The sequence below is a fragment of the Aquarana catesbeiana genome, linkage group LG12 (genome assembly GCF_042186555.1).
Source record: "Aquarana catesbeiana isolate 2022-GZ linkage group LG12, ASM4218655v1, whole genome shotgun sequence".
Lineage (NCBI taxonomy): Eukaryota > Metazoa > Chordata > Amphibia > Anura > Ranidae > Aquarana > Aquarana catesbeiana.
In genome coordinates this window covers 45,369,451-45,395,976 of record NC_133335.1, presented here as the reverse complement: position 1 = coordinate 45,395,976, position 26,526 = coordinate 45,369,451, and the positions used below count along the sequence as shown (strand labels likewise).

Here is a 26,526-nt window from a genome sequence, read left to right as displayed (position 1 = left end):
ATGTATCTGTTGTGGATTTGTATGTGATCAGTATTGCACAGTGTTACATATGTGTCTGTTGTGGATTTGTATGTGATCAGTATTGTACAGTGTTACATATGTATCTGTTGTGGATTTGTTTGTGATCAGTATTGCACAGTGTTACATAAGTGTCTGTTCTGGATTTGTATGTAATCATTTAGTAGCAGGTTGAGGAGGTTGTTACATGACAGTGTGCTGTCTCAATGCAAGGAGGAGGGTGTGGAGAGTACACAGTGACAGCAGTACACACCCAGACACACACACACACACACACACACACACACAGGGCTACCTCTGGTTTCCATGGAAACAGTAGGATGGCCCTCACACTCCGCCCACTGGTGACAACCCGGAAGTAGGACAGCCCTGTCTGTTCCCTATGTGACATGGACAGGGAGGTGACTGGGGAACTCTGGGATCGGTAGGCATAGGAGAGGGAAAGGGACTGTTACAGACAGATGGACTCAGGGACTGAGCAGGAATAACAAGGGACTGGAAGCTTTGGAGGGACTAGGAGAGAGATCCATGCACTGACAGGTGCCAAGACACAGAGATCAGAGACTGGAGGATTGTGTCTGCAGGTAACATTCTGCTCCTGTCTTCTATGTACAGATCTATTCTAGAACTAATGGGCTTGTCTATCCTGGACATGTGCATCTCATAATCACCGGCTCCACTTTCCTTTCATCTCACATTTCTTTCTGCCCAGTTCTCATTTCATAATATGCTTTTTATGGTCTCAGCATTTTTTTTTTTTTTTTTAGTTTGTGTTGCAATATTTCATGTGTTTGATTGTATTGTGTTTATGTTCTGTATGGAGCCTGATATTCTGCTCCACATCCCAAAGATCAACGACTCACCAGATCTATACCTGCCCTGTCCTCGGGGCAAATGTCTTCCTTGTGTTATCAACACTTCAGCCCCGGAGGATTTTACCCCCTTCCTGACCAGAGCACTTTTTGCGATTCGGCACTGCGTCGCTTTAACTGACAATTGCGCGGTCGTGCGACGTTGTACCCAAATAAAATTGATGTCCTTTTTTTCCCCACAAATAGAGCTTTCTTTTGGTGGTATTTGATCACCTCTGAGGTTTTTATTTTTTGCGCTATAAACAAAAAAAGAGCGACAATTTTGGAAAAAAAAACAATATTTTTTACTTTTTGCTATAATATCCCCCAAAAATATATAAAAAAACGTTTTTTTCCCTCAGTTTAGGCCGATATGTATTCTTCTACATATTTTTGGTAAAAGAAAAAAATCGCAATAAGCGTATATTGATTGGTTTGCGCAAAAGTTATAGCGTCTACAAAATAGGGGATAGATTTATAGCATTTTTATTATTAATTTTTTTTAATTAGTAATGATGGCGATTTGTGATTTTTATCGTGACTGCGACATTATGGCGGACACATCGGACACTTTTGACACTATTTTGGGACCATTGTCATTTACACAGCGATCAGTGCTATAAAAATGCACTGATTACTGTGTAAATGACACTGGCAGGGAAGGGGTTAAACACTAGAGGGTGATCAAGGGGTTAAGTGTGTCCTAGGGAGTGATTCTAACTGTGGGGGGGATGGGCTTCAAGACACATGACAGCGATCACTGCTCCCGATGACAGGGAGTAGTGATCTCTGTTATGTCACAAGGCAGAACGGGGAAATGCTTTGTTTACATAGGCATCTCCCCGTTCTGCGGCTCCGCAACACGAACGTGGACATCGAGTCAGCGGGACCCGTGGTCACAAAGAAGGCGGCTGGCAAGTGCCCACAGCACTGCTTCTTAAAGCGGGCGTACCTGTACGCCCTTTTGCCCACCCGTGCCATTCTGCCGACGTATATCGGCGTGCATCGGTCGGAAGCGGTTAACATAAAACCTTCAGTGTGTAAATCAAATATTTTACTTTCCCTGGTGCTTTGTATGCATGACTTTTTGTTTATTAATCTCACATGTTGTTTTCCATATTCAGAATCAGTACGATCGTACAGTACGGTCTTGTTTGCTCACTTTGGAGCATGCGTACTCCTTTGCTCAGTAGAGGGATCAATATTTTTCCTGTTGGCCACACAATGCAGTGAGTGAGATTTACTAAAACTGGTGCAACTGTGCATAGTAACTAAGGATGAGCTCAGGCGTGTTCGCAAACCGACGCGCCCGCCAGGAAGCTGACACGCCGCAGCGCTAATCGCAGGCAGTGAGACATTTCCCCATCTGCGGCTGCACAGAAATGTCTCGCTGCCTGTGATTAGCGCTGCGGAGTTTCAGCTTCCGGGCGGGCACGTCGACTTGCGAACACGCCTGAGCTCATCCTTAATAGGAACCAATCAGATTTCAGGTTTTATTGTCAGCTTAACTGAACAAGCCTAAGTTAGAAGCTGATTGGCTACCAGCTGCACCAGATTTTGCGCACTCCAGTTTTAGTAAATCCCCCCCATTGTGTTCTGATTTTCCTATTCCCTTCCACAGACAGGAATTTAGAAGCCAGTGTGAAGTGTCTGTTCTGTCTTGCCAAGTTTTTTTTCGTATTTTTAAAGACTGTGAAGCATATTTGGTCACTCTGTGCTCATACACGTATAGACTAGCGTCCAAGATTGGTTTGCGGAGGATGGTAGTGATAGTAAATACAGTAATTATACAATTACTACTTGGATCTTGGTAACTGCATCAGATCCCTCAGTCACCATGTTTCAGGAGATGGGTGGTGAGGAGCTGCCAGACTGCTCTGCCAAATGTACCCATTTCTGTGTCTTTTACAACAAATTGATGGTTAGGTCACCCTTCACCGAGAACACAACTAGTGTGCTGGCCATCAATGGATATCATCTAGCATTGTATGGATCACCTCGAAACTGCTTGGAGTTGACTGTCCCTCAGACTTTAGAGGTGCCACACTGTGGATATTGGGAGTAGAAAAGGTCCCAACTTCAGTGGAAAAAAAAATGACCCATCGTTGGTGTCATTGGGAGGGATTGTGCCCCATCGTCAGTGTCAGTGGGATGAAATGTGCCCCATCATTGGTGTCATTGGGATGAATTGTGCCCCATCATTGGTGTCATTTGGATGAATTGTGCCCCATCGTTGGTGTCATTGGGATGAATTGTGCCCCATCATTGGTATCATCGGGATGAATTGTGCCCCATCATTAGTGTCATCGGGATGAATTGTGCCCTATCATTGGTGTCATCGGGATGAATTGTGCCCCATCATTGGTGTCATTGGGATGAATTGTGCCCTATCATTGGTGTCATCGGGATGAATTGTGCCCCATCATTGGTGTCATTTGGATGAATTGTGCCCCATCGTTGGTGTCATTGGGATGAATTGTGCCCCATCATTGGTGTCATCGGGATGAATTGTGCCCCATCATTAGTGTCATTGGGATGAATTGTGCCCCATCATTGGTGTCATCGGGATGAATTGTGCTCCATCATTGGTGTCATCGGGATGAATTGTGCCCCATCATTGGTGTCATTGGGATGAATTGTGCCCCATCATTAGTGTCATCGGGATGAATTGTGCCCTATCATTGGTGTCATTTGGATGAATTGTGCCCCATCGTTGGTGTCATTGGGATGAATTGTGCCCCATCATTAGTGTAATTGGGATGAATTGTGCCCCATCATTGGTGTCATTGGGATGAAATGTGCCCCATCGTTGATGTCATTGGGAGGAATTGTGCCCCATCATTAGTGTCATTGGGATGAATTGTGCTCCATCATTGGTGTCATTGAGATGAATTGTGCCCCATCATTGGTGTCATTGAGATGAATTGTGCCCCATCATTGGTGTCATTGAGATGAATTGTGCCCCATCATTGGTGTCATTTGGATGAATTGTGCCCCATCGTTGGTGTCATTTGGATGAATTGTGCCCCATCATTGGTGTCATTGGGATGAATTGTGCCCCATCATTGGTGTCATTGGGATGAATTGTGCCCCATCATTGGTGTCATTTGGATGAATTGTGCCCCATCATTGGTGTCATTTGGATGAATTGTGCCCCATCATTGGTGTCATTTGGATGAATTGTGCCCCATCATTAGTGTAATTGGGATGAATTGTGCCCCATCATTGGTGTCATTTGGATGAATTGTGCCCCATCATTAGTGTAATTGGGATGAATTGTGCCCCATCATTGGTGTCATTTGGATGAATTGTGCCCCATCATTAGTGTAATTGGGATGAATTGTGCCCCATCATTGGTGTCATTTGGATGAATTGTGCCCCATCATTGGTGTCATCGGGATGAATTGTGCCCTATCATTGGTGTCATTGGGATGAATTGTGCCCCATCGTTGGTGTCATTGGGATGAATTGTGCCCCATCGTTGGTGTCATTGGGATGAATTGTGCCCCATCGTTGGTGTCATTGGGATGAATTGTGCCCCATCATTGGTGTTATTGGGATGAATTGTGCCCCATCATTGGTGTTATTGGGATGAATTGTGCCCCATCATTGGTGTTATTGGGATGAATTGTGCCCCATCATTGGTGTCATTGGGATGAATTGTGCTCCATCATTGGTGTCATTGGGATGAATTGTGCCCCATCATTGGTGTCATTGGGCTGAATTGTGCCCCATCATTGGTGTCATTGGGCTGAATTGTGCCCCATCATTGGTGTCATTTGGATGAATTGTGCCCCATCGTTGGTGTCATTTGGATGAATTGTGCCTCATCATTAGTGTAATTGGGATGAATTGTGCCCCATCATTGGTGTCATTTGGATGAATTGTGCCCCATCATTAGTGTAATTGGGATGAATTGTGCCCCATCATTGGTGTCATTTGGATGAATTGTGCCCCATCATTGGTGTCATTTGGATGAATTGTGCCCCATCATTGGTGTCATTTGGATGAATTGTGCCCCATCGTTGGTGTCATTGGGATGAATTGTGCCCCATCATTAGTGTAATTGGGATGAATTGTGCTCCAAGCAAATTTGGAGACCCCTGGTTTAGACAATAGGGGAATTTAATTTGAAAAAAAAAAAGTCTAAGACAAACTTTGGCTCCACTGGAGCAAAGTGTATCAGCCCCTGCTGTCCCTCTGAAAAGCAATCTGTGGTGGCCCGCTTTTAACCCTAAAAATGCTGACCCATTTCACTGCAGCCGTGTACATTTTACAGCAGCCCCATACACTTGGGTCACATTTTGCTGCGACCGTGGCATGTGTACAGCCTTGAGGGGCTGCATGTTCCTATTTTAGGTGGGCAGCAAAATCATGGCTCAATCGCCTGCTTTTACTATCCCCTGACCTCTTGTTTGAATAAGACCTTCCATTTTCATTTTCTAAGCTATTTGGAAAAAATTAAAAAAGCAAATTGATTGCTATGAATTAATTCCCCATATATGTTTTGCCAGGTGGGTATCTTCAGGTACCTAAATGAAGCTGGCACATGTTTTAGCAGGAGTTGTTCTTTAAAGTCTCTCTCCCCGGGATTTATGAAGTGCGGTGTATTTGAAGCACACGAGGTTGAACTGCTCCAGTGCACAACCCAGAACCAGTACTCAGAACCACATGACCATTGTTGTGGATGACAAATCTATAGAATGCTTTATGGAACGGGATTCTTCTTCAGTTGTCCTCTGAAGCAATGCCACCACTGCCATACACTGTGATTTATTAGGACTAAGGAGTGCAGTAAACAATTCTATAAAAGTGTAGGATAGTTTCACATGAAATAAAACACAACCGCTCCTTCTAAACTCTGACACCAAACCAACTCTGGGAAGTTTTCAGTGGCATCCATGGAAGAAAGAGAGATGGGGGGCACCATGAGGGTAAGGAGGACAGGGGTGGGCTATAAACAGATCCTGGCACGTTCACTTCAAAGGGCAAGGTTACATTCTCTTTAAAGGTTTCTATTTGGGGTTACGTGCTGTTGTTAGGATCTAGTTAAAGGGTAACTCCACCTTTGTGGGGAAAAAAAATAACAAATAAATAATATAGCGTATACAATCTTGACACAAGTCATATAGTAATGGAATGTTATTTAACTACTTCAATACCAGGCACTTCCCCCCCCCTTCCTGCCAAGGCCAAGTTTCAGCTTTCAGCCCTGTCGCTTTTTATATGACAATTGCGCGGTCATACAACACTGTACTCAAACATCATTTTTATCATTTTGTTCCCACAAATAGAGCTTTCTTTTGGTGGTATTTGATCCCCTCTGGGGTTTTTATTTTTTTTGCTAAACAAATAAAAAAAGACCAAAGATTTTGGAAAAAAAAAATTTTTTTTTAGCTTCTTATAAAATTTTGTAAATAAGTATGTTTTCTCCTTCACTGATGGGCACTGATGAGGCTGCACTGATGGGCACTGATGAGGCTGCACTGACGGGCACTGATGAGGCTGCACTGACGGGCACTGATGAGGCTGCATTGACGGGCACTGATGGCACCAATGAGGTGCCACTGATGGGCATTAATAGGCGGCACTGATGGGCACTCATAGGTGGTACTGATAGGCGGCACTGAAAGGCTGCACTGATAGGTGGCACTGATGGGCACTAAAAGATGACACTGATGGGCATCACTGATAAGGAGGCACTGGCAGGCATTACCGATGGGCACTCATTGGCATCATTTGTGGGCACTGATTGGCATCCCCGGTTGCCATGGGTGGCGTACCTGGTGGTCAGTGGTGGGCATCCCTGGTGGTCCTATGTGGGCATTTTCGTCTGCGCTGATAATCAATCAGTGCAGACCCCCCCCGTCAGGAGAGCAGCCAATCGGCTCTCCTCTAGTCGTGTCTGTTAGACATGATAGAGGAAAAGCCAATACACGGCTCTTCCTGTTTACACCATGGCCAGCTGTAATTGGACACAGCTGATCACATGGTAAAGAGCCTCCGATCTCGGCTCTCTACCGAGATCGGTGTTACGGTGTGTCAGATTTGAAACACCACACCACCGATCGCCGCGCTGTGCGCCATATGACGTCCAGTCAGGATAATGGAAGTGGTTAAAATTATTTTTTCCTTTTCAATCTGCAGCTCTGTAATTCTCTGTAAAATGCAATGTAATATGGCAACCTGGAGGTGTTCTGTACACAGATGGTATACAGAACGCCCCCCAGAAAGGTCATTTCCAGCTTGTGTGATTGGCTTACTGAATTTCCCAGAAGTCTACACTAAGATACAAGTCAAGTTTTGGGCATCTCCTGCAACAAGAATCATTTTTGGTAAGATACTTCCAATGTGAATTCTCGTTTAACTATTTGCTGCCTGCCCACAATAGTTTTACTGCAGGCGAGCAGCACAGGCAGGCTGGACAATGTACCTGTACATCGCCCCCTGTCTTCCAGGTTCAGGGCGCACACATGCTTGGATACAGCACACGTTTGGCTGAAATCAGCTGATCGCTAAAAGCAACACATATTACACGCATTACATATTGTTAGCACACAGTTAAACCCTTGATTGCCCCTAGGTGTTAACTCCTTCCCAGCCAGTGTCATTAGTACAGTGTACATGTACGGTATTGTCACTGATCACTGTATTGGTGTCACTAGCGATGTCAGTTAGTGTCTTTTGGCACCAGATTGCCCGTCACACTATAAGTCGCTGATCACTACCATTACAGTATAGCGTCTATAGCTGTGTAAATTCCAGTCTGTACACCATAGTTTGTAGACACTAACTTTCACATAAACTAATTAATATACACTTATTGGGATTTTTTTTTATTTTATTTTTTTACCAAAGACAGAATACATTTTGGCCTAAATTTAGAAAGAAAAATGTGATTCTTTTATTTTTGGATATGTTTATAACCAAATGTAGAACATATAGGTGTTTTTTTCAAAACATTTTTTTCTTCGTTTACTGTATATAATAAAAACTGTAAAAAAAAAAAAAACACAGTGGTGATTAAATGTCACTAAAAGAAAGCTCTATTTGTGTGAAAAATTATATAAATTTTATTTGCGTACAGTGTTGTATGACGACTCAATTGCCAGTTAAAGTAGCGCAGTGCTGAAAAGCAAAAACATTCCCTGGTCATGAAGGGGGTTAAACCTTCTAGAAGTCAAGTTGTTAAAGGGATGCAGACCCTGCTTTTCCTCATTAGAGCCCAGCAAGTGCAGCAGCTGATTGATAATTATGAAATCACTTCCATTAGATTCACTGTGGGCATGGACACAGACAAACACAGTGCTATTTCTTCAGAATTACAAAAGGTAGAAATCTGCAACAAAGTTTTGTTAAAATCATTGCAATTGTAGCGCTACCCCTGTAGGAGCCACTGGTGAATAGGGATCTCCCACCCAGCAGAGCCAGGCACAACTAATTCTCCACAGGCTCACTGAGACAGAAAATGGTCCATGCAGCTTTGTTTTTTTTAATTTTATTTAGGGGTTAATAACTTGGATGGGGATAAGGGGTATTATAGGATGCCCACTTGACTGGAACAAGTGTCTCTTCAGGGAAACTCAACTATATACACTCCATCACTTGCTTGCAGAAACACTCAGGCCCAGATTCATAAAAGCTCCTTACAGGCAGGGACCGCGGGCCCATTTGGTGTGCAGAAAAGTCCCAGTGTCCAGGTACCTTCCTCCAGTGTCCAGGTACCTTCCTGTGGCGCCTGATCCCAGCACCACCTCTTCAGGCACTGCCAGCCCACCTTGCTGCAACTGCTCCTTTCACTAGCCCTTCTGGCTAATCTTCCACAGTCCTCCCAGTCCGACTCTACAGCCATCCCAGACTGCCACTCCTCAGTCCTCTGAGGCTGTCTCTCATTCCTCTCCAACTGCCTAACTCACTGTCTTCTCCTTGGAGATCTCCTGGACGTGCTCGCTGGCTCCTGCTCTCCTCACACCTGCTCCTGTGCTACTGGACAGGACTCCTCCATGTGTTGTGGGAGGATCCCTCCTACACCCAGGCCCGAGGTCACCCCCTAGACTAGGGGGCTACCCTCAAGTGCCTCTGGCAGCCTCCTCAGCACTCCATCTCCAAACTTCCACCCAAACACCTGCTGGCCTGACCCATAGTATTTAAGAGGTTCCTCCCCCTGCCATTTAGCCAGGGATTGGTTGGAGCCCTCATCAATACTCCAGGCAGCTCCTCTTAACCTCCCTCCCATTCTTCTGGAAGTTTCTCCAAAGTTCTAGTAAGTAGGGGGGAGGTAACAGAGGTGCTGTCTGATGAGTCATCCAGCCTCCCTGAGTCTCTCACCCTGACCCAGATTCAAAACACACAGGCTACCAGCCAAGCCTAAATTTATCTACACTACAAAAATCCTATTTATATTACCTAGCACTCTACACTAGAGGGTGCTACACAATGTACACAGATCACCCAGGGGGGAATGTTTTTTTTCTCAGCAAAAGTGGAGTTACTCTTTACATGTTATGGACAGACTAGGTGTCAGCACTTTAATATTTTCATGCTTTGCACAGAAAGCTCCACTCCCAAGAACAGTGGCGCTAAATTTGCTATAATTCCAGAAATTAACTGTAGCGCAGCTAATGGAATTACCACACCATTTCCTAGTATTGGGGACTCGGCACACCTGCAGCAAGTGTACAATCACATTTAATAGATTGCTAAAATTTACATAAAGAGCTCTGTTCAATGTTTTTTTTTTTTTTGCTGCCCTGAGGTGCTGCCAGCTTCCATCTGCCCTGCTTGTTAATAAATGGGAATGCAATATAGGAGAGATGTAATTAGTTTATCCCAGACATGTGGTTGGTGTTCTCAGCTGACAAACACATTGTCCTCCTGGCTCTCTTCTACCTGCGTCATCCCTCTGCACTTTCCCATTTAACCTTATCAGTGACAGAGACACTGTGTTCAGCAAGGCACTAATAAGATCATCAGATATACATCACACAGGAAAAGGCTACCCTAGTCTTTGAAGTGTGGCTTTTAGAAAACGAAAATCTTCTCCGGCTTGCATTACCTCCTGTCTGTATGGCAGTTGCTGCAAACCAAAAGGCTTGTGTTGTTTGATGGGTAAATATTTACACCTGAATTTATCTCCACAGTAAAGAGCGTGATCGACTTCAATGCTGAACTGGCTTAAACAAAGTCTAATTTAATATAAAAAGCAGTTCATCTGATAATCGCCCAACATTTTTTGCTGCCAATTATAAAAAATCCCCCATATATCCAGCGTAAGGCACATTGAGGAGGGGGTATTTGACTTTTTTTTATAATAACCTAACAGCATTTCCACATTAACATTAAATATTTATTTTTGCAGGGTGCTCCCAATGGTCTGATTTACATGCTGGATAACTAGCTTAGATTTTTTTTAATTGAAATTCTCAGATTTTTACCAGGAATAGTCTCCTCACTGTGAGAATAGGATTGATGGCTCACTGAGGTTTTACTTTGCTCTATTATTATTATTATACAAGATTTATATAGTGCCAACAGTTTACGCAGCACTTTACAATGTAGAGGGGGGACAACACAATTACAGTTCAATACAGAAGGGACAGGAGGGCCCTGTTCATAGAGCTTACATTTTAAAGGGAGGGGGTGGTGGTACAAAAGGTAATAGATGCGGGGAATGATATGGTGGGGGGGCGCTCGGGGACAGTTGTTGGCTCCATTAGAATAAGTGTTATATGATTTTCTTTGGTTGTTTGTTAACCTTATTAAATGCACACAGACATAGGTGTGAGTAGCCCAAAGCTCAAATACACATGGGCGTGTGTGTATATAGATATATCTATATCTAGAGATAGATGGATATATATACAGTGAATATAAAAAGTCTACACACCCCTGTTAAAATGTCAGGTTTCTGTGATATAAAAAAATGAGACAAAGATAAATCATTTCAGAACTTTTTCCACCTCTGTGACCTATAAACTGTACAACTCCATTGAAAAACAAACTGAAATCTTTTTTTTGGGGGGGAGTAAAAATAATAAACTAAAATAATGTGGTTGCATAAGTGTGCACACCCTCTTATAACTGGGGATGTAGCTGTGTTCAGAATTAAGCAATCACATTCAAACTTATGTTAAATAGGAGTCAGTACACACCTGCCATCTTTTAACCACTTCAATACCAGGCATTTGGACACCTTCCCGCCCAGGCCAATTTTCAGCTTTCAGCGCTGTCGTAATTTGAATGACAATTGCGCGGTCATGCTACACTGTACCCAAACAAATTTTTTATCATTTTGTTCCCTCAAATAGAGCTTTCTTTTGGTGGTATTTGATCACCTCTGCGGTTTTTATTTTTTGTGCAACAAGTGAAAAAAGACAGAAAATTTTGAAAAAAAACAAGTTTTTCTTTGTTTCTGTTAACATTTTTTGTAAATAAGTACGTTTTCTTCCTCAATAACGGGCACTGATACGGCGGCACTGATGGGCACCAATGAGGTGGCACCAATGAGGTGGCACTGATTAGGTGGCACTGATGGGCACTAATAGGCAGCACTGATGGGCACTCATAGATGGCACCGATGGGCACTCATAGGTGGCATTGATTGGTACTTATGGGTGGCACTGATGGGTTCTTATGGGTGGCACTGATAGGTGGCATGGATGGGCACTGATGGCCACTGATAGGTGGACACTGATGGGCACAGATGGGCACTGACAGGTGGCAACGATGGGCACTGACAGGTGGCGCTGATGACACTGGTGGCACTGATTACACTGATTGGTGGCATTGCTGGGCAGAACTGAAATATAATGGTGCCAACCAGTGCCCATTTAAGGGCACTGATTGGCACAGATTGGGCACATTGGGCACATGTGGATGGCCATGGGGTACATACCTGGCCATCCACATGTTGCCCTCTTCCCTGGTGGTCCTAGTGGCATCCCTGGTGGTCCAGTGTGGTCATCTGAGGGGGGGCTGCGCTGATAAACAAGATTTACCAAGATCGGTGGAGCAGTGTGTCAGGCTGACACACCGTTCCACCGATCGCCGCGATGCATGCGGCGGCATGTTATCCCGCTGGACGTCATATGACGCCCAGTCAGGATAACGGAACCACCGCCCGGCCGTCAAAGTGCCTTAGAATATAACCCAAAATAAAGTTCAGCTGTTCTAGTAGGTCTTTCCTGTAATTTTCTTAGTCGCATCCTACAGCAAAAGCCATGGTCCGCAGAGAGCTTCCAAAGCATCAGAGGGATCTCATTGTTAAAAGGTATCAGTCAGGAGAAGGGTACAAAAGAATTTCCAAGGCATTAGATATACCATGGAACACAGTGAAGACAGTCATCATCAAGTGGAGAAAATATGGCACAACAGTGACATTACCAAGAACTGGACATCCCTCCAAAATTGCTGAAAAGACGAGAAGAAAACTGGTAAGGGAGGCTGCCAAGAGGCCTCCAGCAACATTAAAGGAGCTGCAGGAATATCTGGCAAGTACTGGCTATGTGGTACATGTGACAACAGTCTCCCGTATTCCTTATATGTCTGGACTATGGGGTAGAGTGGCAAGCTGGAAGCATTTTCTTACAAAGAAAAACATCTAAGCCCGGCTAAATTTTGCAAAAACACATCTGAAGTCTTCCAAAAGCACGTGGGAAAATGTGTTATGGTCTGATGAAACCAGGGTTGAACTTTTTAGCCATAATTCCAAAAGATATGTTTAGCGCAAAAACAACACTGCACATCACCAAAAGAACGCCATACCCACAGTGAAGCATGGTGGTGGCAGCATCATGCTTTGGGGCTGTTTTTATTCACCTGGAACAGGGGCCTTAGTCAAGGTAGAAGGAATTGTGAACAGTTCCAAATACCAGTGAATATTGGCACAAAACCTTCAGGCTTCTGCTAGAAAGCTGAACCTGAAGAAGAACTTCCTTTCAGCATGACAACCTCCCAAAGCGTACATCCAAACCAACAAAGGAATGGTTTCACCAGAAGAAGGTTAAAGTTTTGGAATGGCCCAGTCAGGGCGCAGACCTGAATCTGATTGAAAATCTGTGGGGTGATGTGAAGAGGGCTGTGCACAGGAGATGCCCTTGCAATCTGACAGATTTCGAGTGTTTTTGCAAAGAAGAGTGGGCAAATATTGCCAAGTCAAGATGTGCCATGCTGATAGACTCATACCCAAAAAGGCTGAGTGCTGTAATAAAATCAAAAGGTGCTTCAACAAAGTACTAGTTTAAGGGTGTGCGCATTTATGCAACCATATTATTTTATCAATAATACAGAGAAACAGTACAGATTTCCATATCGATACATATTATGCTGAAGCACCTTGCATTTAGTATACAGCATCCTCGGCACATAATCATATTATATCCGTATAAGATTCAGTTTTAACAATGGAATACATTCGGTCACAGAGTAACTGAAACAACAAAAGAGGGGATAGAGGGCATCCCTGCCTTGTGCCTCTAAATAGGCTAAAGTACGAAGATACTCTCCCTGACTCTCCGATTGCTGCCTTTGGGGAGCTATATAATAATTGAACCCATGCGATATATTCCTTCCCCAGCCCAAATTTGTGAGGCTAGCCCATAGATACGACCATTCAATACTATTGAAGGCCTTGTGGGCATCAAGAGAGAGCAAAGCTCTATCCCCCGTGTTATCAGACCTGGACTGTATATTGATAAACAGCCTGCGTAGATTTATAGCCGTGGATTTCCCGAGGCATAAATCCTGCTTGATCGGAATGAATTATGGAGGATATTACCTTGTTCAATCTTATGGCCAACACTTTTGCCAGTACATCTGTCTGAAGAAGGGATATTGGTCTATAGGAGCCATGGTCCAGGGGGTCCTTACCAGGCTTTAGGAGTAAGACTTTAATGGCTTTAGTCATAGATGATGGGAGGCGCCCATTTTTTTGGCTTCGTTGAACACCTCTAACAATTTAGGCAATAGGGTCTTGTCATGTTGCTTATACACCTCTACAGGAACACCATCCTCCCAGGGTGCTTTGGAGTTAGGGAACATCCCGGTCGCCACTTGAAGCTCCTCCAAAGCCAGAGGGGCATCTAGTTGTTGCCTTGCACTATCTGAAAAAGTCGGTAGTTCCACTTCCCCAAGATATGCGTGTAAAGAATTTTCCGTGTACGTTTGCAGAGTTCGGTATAAATCAGAGTAGTAGGACACAAGCACTGATATAATTACATCAGGTGAGTTTGTGACTACACCAGTGCGTAGTCCGTAGAGTAAGTCTGTGGAGCTCCAATGGATGGGGATGTCTGCTGTGAGTGGGCAATTTTTGCTAAAAGGCAACCACTATGCTCTCCCTTCTCATAGAATGCTAGTTTACTAAAAAATCGTTTCCGTTCCGCCGTAGCGTAAGTGAGAAGACAGAAAGCATCCTGAGCTGACAGCCATGCCTCCCTTCGGACCTCTGTAGGATTGGAAATAAACTCAGCCTCCAGGTTGTGCACTAGATGTCCTCTTAAAAGCTTTAATTTCCCTAATAAACATGCCCCTAAGAAAGGCCTTGAAGGTTTCCCACACCACCCCTGCGTCTGGTTGCCCAACGTGATCCTGCCAAAAATCTGCAATTTTCTTCCCTATCTGGGCCTGAGCCAGGAAAAGATTAAGCCAAAGGGCATTCAGTTTCCATGGGGCCCTAGACAGTGTCGAGGGGGGGCATACCTCAAGAGTGAGAACCAGTGGGGAATGGTCTGAAAGTGCATATTTAATTTCTGACACAGATCATACAGCAATGTCCGAGCTAAGGCATAGATCTATGTGGGATAATGATAAGTGGGATTTTGAAAAGCATGAAAATTGTCCTTCCCCAGGGTTTTTACTGCTCCATGGATCACACCACCCCACTTCATCAACCAATTTTTTCAAGGCTGTGCGGACATACTCCTCTCCCCTGCACCACCGGGGGGGTGCTTGTCCAAAAGGGGGTCTAGGTAGCAATTGAAGTCACCCAGCATATACAACGGCACATCTGGATGACCCAGTTGGTACTCCAGTACCACCCTCAACACCTGATGGTTACACAAATGCAAGTGCACATTTTAAAGAAAATAGGCGGCAGTATAAAATGATATATCTCCCCTCCTCGTCCACCAAACAGTCAAGTTCCTGGTAGTCAAGTGACCCGTGTATCAACACACTCGCCCCCCCTAGAAAAGGAGTTGTGAGTGGAGTGATAGATCTTACCCACCCACCTATAATTCAGGCAGGACAAGGAATCAGGCATGAGGTGAGTCTCCTGCAAAGCACAGATAGCAGGGAGATACTTGCGCAGGGATGTAGATACCATAGGCTGCGTGAAGGGGTCACCCAACCCTCTAACGTTCCAAGACACCACAGGTATTCTAGTCATCATCCCACATATAAGATGTGTACATCAGGGTATATATTAGGAATCACTTTGCATAGAACCAAATGTCCTTCCCTCCCCTCCCAGTCCCACCAGCCTAGTTCCAGCAAGGTTCCGAGTATATGGTGAAAAGTCCAAAGTGACTCAGATCTGCAAGGTTGAATTCTCTTTATTGTTCCAAACAAGTTGAACCATTGAGTGTAACGGCACTCTAAACTCAGTGTGTGTAATCTGTTGGTTTGATGCATGAGTCAGGACCCAAGGCATGTATTGCAAGGCCCCGGTCTCTACAGAGACCTGTATGCCATTTTGGATTTAACTTTCTAATAAGCATTGAACATTAGGATTGTAAATAGGACAACGGGTCCCGCCATCCACTGGCCACACAACTACCAGCAGAAGAACCACGTCTGTCAGAACATGGTACATTTAACATTGTATAGAAAGTCGCTTTGCACTTGCTCTCCGTAGGGAGAAATAGCACATCAAATCAACTTTTGTTCCCAACTCTGCTTTGAGCAGTGGAGTAGATGGAATAGAAAAACAGGAAAATGTAAGGTGCCCACAGGGTATTTCCAAGGCACATAGAGATAAGTAGCTTTCTGGAACCTGGATTATGTCAATCCTCTTCAGCCGCCTGTCTTATGGCCTGACGAAAGGCGTTTTCATTGGTATCTAGCCAGCCAGAGACATCTGTAGCACTTTCAAAGAATTGGGCCTGACCCCTTGCAGTGATCCGAAGCCTGACAGGGTTAGAGCATCGCATAAGGTGCCTGCAATTTCTGCAGCCTTTTTTTTTTAACCTCTGTGAAGCAGGTCCTGCGTTTCTGAATGTCAGAGGAAAAGTCGGGTAGAAGGAGACACGTGCTCCATTGAACCGTATGTCTTGCCTCTCCCGGGCCGGGTGCAGGATGATCTCTCTATCTCTGTAATGCAGCATGCGTGCCAAAATGGGGCGAGGAGGGTGCCCTGTTGGCAAGGGCCTCATGGGGACTCTGTGGGCTCTCTCCACCGTGTACAGAGCAGTAAATTACTCCTTCCCAAAGACCTCCAGCAACCATCTTTCCACAAAATCAGTGGGGTCTCTACCCTCTGTTTTCTCAGGGAGTCCCACTATGCGCACATTGTTGCGTCTCAGCCTGTTTTCAAGATCATCTGCGCCTCGATCAACCGATGTAGCCAGCCTGGCATTAGATTGTGAGTCTCTGATCAATGGAGGAAGTTTATCTTCTATGTCACTTATCCTGCTTTCAGCAGCAGTGGTTCTCTCCCTGATCTTTTGCAGATCCTGTCTTATCAGAGACACTTCCTCCTTCAGACCACCAAAGCATTCCTGTAATGTGTTAACTGTGGCAGTACATTTATTAACTGCTTTCAGAATCATAGCTAGGGTCAGCTTTTCAAATTCCTCTCCTCCACTGTCTTCTGCATCTCCTCTGTCTGTGCCTCCATGTGTTCTGTGTCTGCTCCTCTTATCGTGTCTTCCTCCTGCTCTGCAGCTTCCCCCTCAGGACCTACCCCCACTTCTGCCGGGTCTGTGAGCACCAGTGTGCCTGCCAGCTTCTGTGCATAGTACCGCATGTCCTTAGGGGGATAACCGCCAGTGTTCTTAGGGGTTTTTGGAGCTTTACTCACAGATTCCTTAGGCTTCTCCGTGCTATGCGGTCTGCGCTGCTGGAGGCCCGTGGCGGCGCCATTTTGGATCTCCGGACGCTGGTTGCCCTATTTTCCCTTACCCCGGGTAACCATCACAGATCCATGTGTGCCTGTGTATCTGAGACGGAAACAGGATCAAATCAGGGTAACCTGCTGGAGCTCTGTGAGATGCAGCTGCTCAAGTGCCAGTCCTGGCCACGCCCCCCACTTAAAAGATTTCAGTTTGTTGTTCAACTGAGTTGTACAGTTTATAGGTCACATTAAAGGTGGAAAAAGTTCTGAAATGATTTATCTTTGTCATTTTTTTTTACATCACAGAAACCTGACTTTTCAACAGGGGTGTGTAGACTTTTTATATCCACTGTATACACACACACACACAGAACCCGTGCGAAAAAGACCTTCATTTTTATTTATGCTTTACATTTTTGTGTTTGCTGCCATTTTTTACATTTTTTTCACAATGCCTTTTTTCGGGAGGGGGCTTTGTCTCAATGAGAATGAATGAACAGAAAGATCTCTGCACAGCCTTCCTGTTCATTCTGAAAATACATATTTACTGCCCCATTCCCCACTCTCCATCCTGAAGATCCCGCTGTGACTGCAGCAGCCAGTGGGAGAGGAGAGAAGTCGGCAGCGCTGCTGGGATGGGGGGGGGGCAGGCACTAACGGTAATGTGCATGGGGTCATTAGGGTGTGCCTAGGCACACCCCATGCACATGCCTGTGCACACAGATATGCTTATACCCTCAACTATGCAAGCTATGCAGTGGAATAACAGCCTTACAGGATGTCTCCAACTTACAAGCCGACCTCAGTGCACTGCACTATTTCATTGGGTGATTAAGTGGCAAATGAGGTTTAATGTTGATAAATGTAAAATTATGCACTTGGGGGCTAAGAATATGCATGCACAGATGAGGTTGCTTAAATGTTCATAGAGATACCTGGAGACACACTTGGGCAGGCAACAGTACAAACACTGGGGCAGAGGTGGAGATGCTAGGATTATTGACTAAATGGCAGGAGATTGAAAGGACATGTCGGGTAAAATTGATTCAATAACCCCTTTACTACGAACTATGTATCCTCATATATATGCATACAGCAGGTTGTGACTAATGGTTGTGTAACTGACTCTTAATTGATGATACAAAATGCAATGTCCTACATGTATGGTGATGTTTTATGTTTCTTGAGCAATAAAAACCTTTTGATTTAAAAAAAAAATATATGCATGCATCATACATACTAGGGGGAGTACAACTGGGGGAATCCATAGTGGAGAAGGATCTGGGGGTTTTGGTAGATCATAAGCTCAATAATAACATGCAATGCCAAGCTGCGGTTTCCAAAGCGAGCAAAGTCCTTTCTTGTATTAGGAGAGGTATGGACTCCAGAGAGAGATATCATTTTGCCCCTGTACAAATCATTAGTGAGACCTCATCTGGAATATGCAGTTCAGTTTTGGGCACCAGTTCTCAAAAAGGATATCTGGGAACTGGAGAAAGTGCAGAGAAGGGCAACCAAACTGATAAGAGGCTTGGAGGAGCCCAGCTATGAGGAAAGATTAGAGGAACTGAATTTATTCTCTCTTGAGAAGAGGAGATTAAGGGGGGACATGATGAACATGTACAAATATATAAGGGGTCCATAAATTGAACTTGATGTTGTTGTTCACTTTAAGGTCATCACAGAGGACAAGGGGGCACACTTTATGTCTAGAGGAAAAGAGATTTCATCTCCAAATATGGAAAGGTTTCTTCACAGTAATAGCTGTGAAAATGTGGAAAAGCCTCCCTCCAGAGGTGGTCATGGCCAGCTCAGTACATTGCTTTAAGAAAGGCCTGGATACTTTCCTAAATGTACATAATATAACTGGATACTGACATTTTATAGGTAAAGTTGATCCAGGAAATATCCGATTGCCTCTCAGGGGATTGAGAAGGATTTTTTTTCCCCTGCTGTAGCAAATTAGGATCATGCTTTGCTGGGTTTTTTGCCATCCTCTGGATCAACTGTGGGTGAAGGATTGTGTATATAGGATTGTATTTTTTTTTTTTTAATTGGTTGAACTAGATGGACTTGTGTCTTTTCAACCTGACTATGTAACTTTCTGGGATGAGAAAGAGAGACATTTAGCAGAAAGTATATAAGACAAAGGACAAACCCCTGCTGTGCCCCTTTTACATGGACCGTGAAGAATTATTGGTTCGATAAAAGCACAAATTATTTTTTCTCCACTACTTTTTCATAGTACTAACTTTTCAAAATAATATGGTATCCAATGGGAAATCTTTTTGTTTTAGGGAAGGTTAAATGTTGGTGTAAGGATGCTTGTTTTGTATATACGATAGTACAGCTCAGCATGCATTGGGTACAAGACTGTTGTCATAATGTTGTCACATTGCTTTAACAGGTAAGGCCTCTCTTCTTACTTTTCAATGGAGGACTCTCTTTCTCATCAGAACACAGGCTTTATGCCATACCTGGTGGCTACATCTCAGATCTTGGGGGTGGCAGTATTAGCCATCACAGGGACATGGCTGTCCCGTTACAGAGGAGGCTTCTCATGGGAGGGACCAGAGCAGTTCAACGTCCATCCACTTTGCATGGTGCTAGGAATGGTATTCCTATGTGGTGATGGTAAGTACACATGTTGTTCAACCTATTATCTGAAGTAATACAAATAATACTCATATGAACGTACATAAGTGTTCAGGGTGTGGTGTCATTCTCTACTCATTAGAGTTGCTCCTAATCGTATTTAAAAAAAAAAAAAATAGTACAGATTACTTAGCAAGATGGTTTGTTGTTGTAGTCTTGCTTCATGACGGTTTCTGTTAATACATATTGATTGTACTGAACATAGGAACAGATTTTTCTAATAAATTTCGATATTGGCTATTTCAGTTTTGGTTGGGAGTTTTTAAAGTGCACTTGTGTCCAGACTATGGGCATTAAACTATTTACATATTCTTAACAACATTTTTTTAGGACAAGCTGTCCACAATCTCTCTAGCTGCTTTTAAAAGAGAAGTACAGTGCATCTAGAAACAAGTATTTACAGCGCTTCACTTTTTCCACATTTTGTTATGTTACAACCTTCATTATTCATTATTTTCCTTAAACTTCTATAAACAATACCCAATAATGACAACATGAAAGAAGTTTGTTTGAAATCTTTGCAAATGTATTTAAAAAAAAAACAAAAAAAAAAAAATCACTTGTTAATAAGTATTTACAGCCTTTTCTCAATACTTTGAAGCACCCTTGACACCAGTTACAACCTCAAGTCTTTTGGAGTATGATGCTACAAGCTTGGCACACCTATTTTTGGGCAGTTTCTCCCATTCTTCTTTGCAGGACCTCTCAAGCTCCATCAGGTTGGATGGGGAGCGTTGGTGCACAGCCATATTCAGATCTCTCCAGAGATGTTCAGTCGGGTTCAATTCTGGGCTCTGGCTGGGCCACTGAAGGACATTCACAGAGTTGTCCCATAGCCACTCCTTTGTTATCATGGCTGTATGCTTGGGGTTGTTGTCCTGTTGGAAGATGAACTTTCGCCCCAGTCTGAGGTCCAGAGCGCTCTGGAGCAAGTTTTCATCAAGGATGTCTCTGTACATTGCTGCATTCATCTTTCCCTCAATCCTGACTAGTCTCCCCGCTGAAAAACATCCCCAAAGCATGATGCTGCCACCATCATTCTTCACTGTAGGGATGGTATTGGCCAGGTGATGAGCAGTGCCTGGTTTCCTTCAGACATGACGCTTGCCATTCAGGTCAAAGAGTTCAATCTTTGTTTCATCAGACCAGAGAATATTGTTTCTCATGGTCTGAGGGTCCTTCAGATGCCTTTTGGTAAACTCCAGGCGGATTATCATGTGCCTTTTTACTGAGGAGTGGCTTTTGTCTGGTCATGCATACATACATACCATACAGGCCTGATTGGTGGAGTGCTGAAGAGACAGTTGTTCTCTTGGAAGGTTCTTCTCTCTCCACAGAGAAACGCTGGAGCTCTGTCAGAGTGATCATCAGGTTCTTGGTCACTTCCCTGACTAAGGCCCTTCTCCCCCGATCGCTCAGTTTGGCCAGGTGGCCCGCTCTAGGCAGAGTCCTGGCGGTTCCAAACTTCCTCTATTTACAGATGATAGAGGCCACTGTGCTCATTGGGACCTTCAATGCTGCAGAAAGTTTTCTGCACCCTTCCCCAGATCTGTGCCTCGATACAATCCTGTCATTTTTTGGACTTCATGGCTTGGCTTGGGCTCTGACTGTTAACTGTGGGACCTTTATATAGACAGCTGTGTGCCTTTCCAAATCATGGCCAATCGACTTAATTTACCACAGGTGGACTCCAATCAAGTTATAGAAACATCTCAGTGATCATCAGTGAAAACAGCATGCACCTGAAAATAATGAATTTAAACCCTTTTGGAATACGGATGTAACATAACATAAAATGTGGAAAAAGTGAAGCTCTGTGATGAATACTTTACGGATGCACTCTATGGTGTTTCCCCCAAAAAATGTATTCTCGCCTAGGTGGATGCAGCATCAATACTATGCTGCATCTGTCCCTCACCGCCTCTGCACTGAGAATTGAGCAATCATATACTACTGATCGCTCAGTTCTCAGCTCTGCTCTGAGCAAAGAGCCGTGAATGTCAGTCGCCAGATCTCTTCTCTGCCCTTCCAGTGCTCACTGGAGTTCTGGGCTGGGGAGGGGGTGGGAGAAGCTGGCTTAGTCTCCCAGCGACTCACTGAGAGGCTGAGCCAGCTGCCGGTCCAGGCATGTGGGTGGATCGCTACTGTAAAGTCTGGATCGATCCAACGCCTGGACCGGCTGAGTGACGTCATCCAACAGCAGACTGTAGCCTGCTGTCAGCTGAAAACGGGTCACAGGAGCGCAGATTGAACTACACTTCTGTGATCCATAGGAGAAGTATGATCAAAAAAGCCTTTTATTGTAAATTTATACATTCTCAAAGATCTTAACAAAGAGAACTTGTGTTATTACTATCACACAGTGAATTGCGTACTGTGAATGGCGGAGGAGGAGTTGAATGTCAGCGTCTCCTTTGCCCATTCACAGAACGCAATGCAGCCAGCGAAAATGTTGGCACGGGGACCTGTCCTTGCTGGGAGAACACAGTGATTACTGCTAGCAGCTATAGCCGCCAGGCAATAATCGCATACTAAAAAACTGACATGCTGGTTGTACCCAAGTTGATCAATGAATCGACTTTGGTACATTCAGCCTGCTGAACCATCTATGGGTGGCTTTAGAAACACCTGTTTGGTTATTTACATTGAAAGGCCAGCAGGCCAAGATTCTGGTGCAATAGAAAGTAATAGGGAAAGAGCTAGGATTTCAATGCCTGAGTGGTGAACATTAAAAATGTATTTCTTCATAATGCTAATAGATGTAAGAGCTTGTTTTAAAGTGCTTTTCCTGCTTTTTCAGAATATTTATATTTTTTAGTGTGCATGATCAATGTGGTGGTCATCTTGCTAGCAACCAAGCAAAACAAATATGATTTGGGAGAGTTGGCCTTCAGCACTCACTTCTTTTAGGGCTTGTTCGCTTTTTAAATCAAAAGCAGACATTGATGTGAACTTGAGGCCGGAGACCCGACTTCTGATGTTTTTGCAGGCCAAAGTTCATTCTCTGAATCTAATAAAGCTTAAAAGGTTGTGTAAAGCTGAGTCTGAGTGTTCCCTAGGTGTGAAACACAACCACGCCTCTTTATAAGAATGACAGGAAAGTGATTTTTCCTGGTTACTCAGCTTGAGGCCTGAAACATGATCGTTCGGTGGACTGTAGAATTGAAAGGATGCAGGAATAGCGTGCAAGTGTGTCATTGCATGGATTCTACCAATTAGTTGCTGACCATCATGCCCTGCATAATGGAAATCTGTACTAATACAAAGACTCATTTACAAATGTTCATAGGGTTCTGATCACTTTCTTGGCTGCTTTTGCATATATTTAAAAGAACCTGTCCGTATAGAAATATGAGAACTGCCATTGCTGAGGTTTTTTTTTTTTTTTTTTTAACTTTAGGATTTAAGGCAGTACATTTTCCTTGCTGCATTACTTAATGAAGCACAAACAATGTGCATATAAGGTGTCCTGTGTATGCATATTCTTTTTTTAGAGGTCAGTAGCTCAACACGCAGTGATCGTTATTTGCTATATGATCACACACATGTGTTACTTTTAAATTGACAGGTATCCTCCATACATGCGCTTCACACCCCCTTTCAAATTAATTGTAGTGATTCTGCTTCCTTAGTAACCTTTCCCTAAGGCCCCTTTCACACTGGGGCGGTGGGGGCGTCGGCGGTAAAACAGCGCTATTTTTAGCGCTGTTTTACCATCGTTTTTGCGGCTGTATTCGGCCGCTAGCGGTGCGGTTTTAACCCCCGCTGGCGGCCAAAAAAGGGTTAAAACCGCTCGCATAGCGCGGCTATAGCCGCGGTATAGACGCACTGCCCCATTGATTTCAATGGGCAGGAGCGGTTTAGGAGCAGTGAATACACCGCTCCAAAGATGCGGCTTGCAGGAGTTTTTTTCTTCTCCTGCCAGCGCACCACTTCAGTGTGAAAGCCCTCGGGCTTTCACACTATACAAACAGCAGCGGCTGTTTTGGGTCGGTTTGCAGGCGGTATTTTTAGCGCAATAACGCCTGCAAACCGACCCAGTGTGAAAGGGGTCTAAGTGCTGGTTGTACATTGTGTCAGAACAGCCATTCTCAACCAGGGTTCCTCCAGAGGTTGCTAAGTGTTCCTTAACCTCCCTGGCGGTATGATTATTTCGGATTTTAGGTGCTGAAAGCGGTACAATTATTTTTCATGGAAATTTGGCGTTTTATATTGTAGGTCTGTAATTCTTAACAATAACACACTTAAATCTGTCCAAACCAGAGTCTAGTAGATATCCCGGGTATGATAAAGTTTGAAACACAAAAACATAAATTATAATATAATAAATAAAAATAAATAATTAAAAAAAATAAAAATAAATAGTAATAAAATAAATTTCCCCACGATTCACTATCGCTCAATTCTGCAAGTGTTTTAATTTATTATCGCTGTTTTCTAGCTGGTCTAAAGCCACTTTTGACGTAAAGGGACACTTTTTGGTTGCTATGGACAATCTCCAGTTTCCAGGCAGAAAGAACAGTATATATCACATAAAACTGCATGCAGGGCATGGGCCAAAGCACTGGGGACAAAAGGGATGTGAAATCATTTCATACAGTACTGTAATCTGTAAGATTACAGTACTGTATGTGTTATGATTTTTACTTTTTTTTTTTAATTTGCTGCCAGGCTCCGCCCCCGTGCGTCGCGACGCTCGCAGGGAACGGAGCCTGGCAAGGAGAGGCTTCGGAGGAGGACGGAGCCCTCGGACACTGCGGGGGACATCGCAGGATCCCGGGGACAAGGTAAGTAAAGCCGCACCAGGATCCTGCGATGTAATCCCGTAGTGTGGCTCGGGGTTACCGCTAATGGTCCTGAATTTTAACCCCGAGCCACACTCGGGAAAACCGCCAGGGAGGCTAAGCTGTGACTGATGAACCACCTATTTGATGATGCCTACAGAGTTGAAGGTTCAGCACCACTTAGCAAACCCAGCAGCATGACACCAAATATCGTTTTAGCTGTCTTTAAAGTGGTTGTAAACCCTTTACAACCACTTTAACCTACAGGTAAGCCTAGATTAAGGCTTACCTGTAGGTGCTCGAGATATCTCCCAGACCTGCACGGTCTAGGAGATATTTGCAAATTGCCGTAGGGCGATTTCTTCTGCGCATGCGCCAGAGTTAGAAGGGGCACACTGTGCCGTTTCTAGCTTGGGTCATACCGTTAAAGGTGGCTCCCGTGCGCATGCGCGGGAGTGACATCACGCGACTCCGGCCAGTCACAGAGCCAGAATTCGCGGCCCCAGAAGGAAGAGGGGTGAAGAATGGACGCTTTCTACTATCGAAGAAGACTGGGACATCACAGGCTTCTCCTGCAGGGAAGTGTCACATAACGTGCTACTATGTGATACATACTAGCCCATTATGCTTTACCTTTGCAGGGAAACAAAGAGGAAGTAACACCCATCAGGGTTTACTTCCTCTTTAAGGATGACATTCTGAGCACCACTTTAAGGGGGACATTCTTACTATTGACCACCAATATAAGGGGCATTGTTCCTATTGAGTCCCGATGAATTGGTTTTAGTAAGGGTTCCTCGAGAAATAAATTACTTTTGGGGTTCTCCTAGGGTTAAAAGGTTGAGAAAGCCTGTGTTAGAATGATGGTAATCTGCAACCATACTGAGCCTTGATTGGCTCAAGGCGCTGGCCCTTCCTCTCCTAGTAGAATACTGCTGTATAGCATATTATGAGAAGGGTAATCATAAAAAAAACTCATATATTATTACTTGCTGTATTGAAAACTATATACATTATTCTCAAATACATATCTTTAGCTGGAGGTCTGATTTGCTAAAAATTACAACTTTGTTCAACTTTTTTATGTCGGACTACCTCTTGACTCCTCGCCTAGGAGAAAGAAAAGAAAATTCAAAAAGTACAATTTTGGTGTAGCATTCATGGACAGAGATAAATATATTATGAGGTTGAAAATTACAGATTCACTCACCAACCACTTTATTAGGTACACCTGTTCAATTGCTTGGTAACACAAATTGCTAATCAGCCAATCACATGGCAGCAACTCAAAGCATTCAGGCATCTAGATGTGATGAAGACGACTTGCTGAAGTTGAACAAACTGAACATCAGAATGGGGAAGAAAGGAGATTTAAGTGACTTTGAACATGGCATGGTTGTTGGTGCCAGATGGCTTGGTCTGAGTATTTCAAAAACGGCTGATCTACACGCAAAACCATCTCTAGGGTTTGCAGAGAATGATCAGAAAAAGTGAAAATATCCAGTGAGTGGCAGTTGTGTGGAGGAAAATGCCTTGTTGATGTCAGAGGAAAATGGGCAGACTGGTTTGAGATGATAGAAAGGCAAAAGTAACTTAAATAACCACTCATTACAACCAAGGTATGCAGAATACCATCTCTGAACGCACAACACATCAAACCTTGAAGCAGATGGGCTACAGCAGCAGAAGACCACACCGGGTGCCACTCCTGTCATCTAAGAACAGGAAACTGAGGCTACATTTTGCACAGGATCACCAAAATCGGACAATAGAAGATTGGAAAAACGTTGTCTGGTCTGATGAGTCTCAATTTCAACTGCGACATTCAAAATGGTAGGGTCAGAATTTGGTGTAAACATGAAAGTCTAGATTCATCCTTCCTTCTATCAACGGTTCAGGCTGGTGGTGTAATGGTGTGGGGGATATTTTCTTGAGCCCCTTAGTACAAATTGAGCATGGTCTAAACACCACGGCCTACCTGAGTATTGTTGATGATCATGTCCATCCCTTTGACCCCTTTCACACTGAGGCAGTTTTCAGGCATTTTAGCACTAGAAATAGCACCTGTAAAGCACCGGAAAACTGCCTCCCCAGTGTGAAAGTCCGAGTGATTTCATACTGGGGCGGTGCACTTGTAGAACATTAGAGAAAGTCCTGCAAGCAGCAT

The 26,526-nt window shown here is 44.1% G+C and overlaps 1 protein-coding gene across 2 annotated transcripts in view; it reads left to right on the top strand.

Moving 5' to 3' along the window:
* The first annotated feature begins 329 nt into the window (after positions 1-329).
* The window catches only part of CYB561 (cytochrome b561), a 57,280-nt gene continuing 31,083 nt past the window's right edge, over positions 330-26,526 (top strand). Inside the window, exons 1-2 of one of the 2 annotated variants that reach the window (XM_073607676.1) lie at positions 330-602; positions 19,328-19,554. In XM_073607676.1, the coding sequence (XP_073463777.1) occupies positions 19,353-19,554 (202 nt within the window). In that variant the 5' untranslated portion in view covers positions 330-602; positions 19,328-19,352. The remainder of the gene's footprint in view (positions 603-19,327; positions 19,555-26,526) is intronic. The other variant, XM_073607677.1, reaches the window with a different exon arrangement.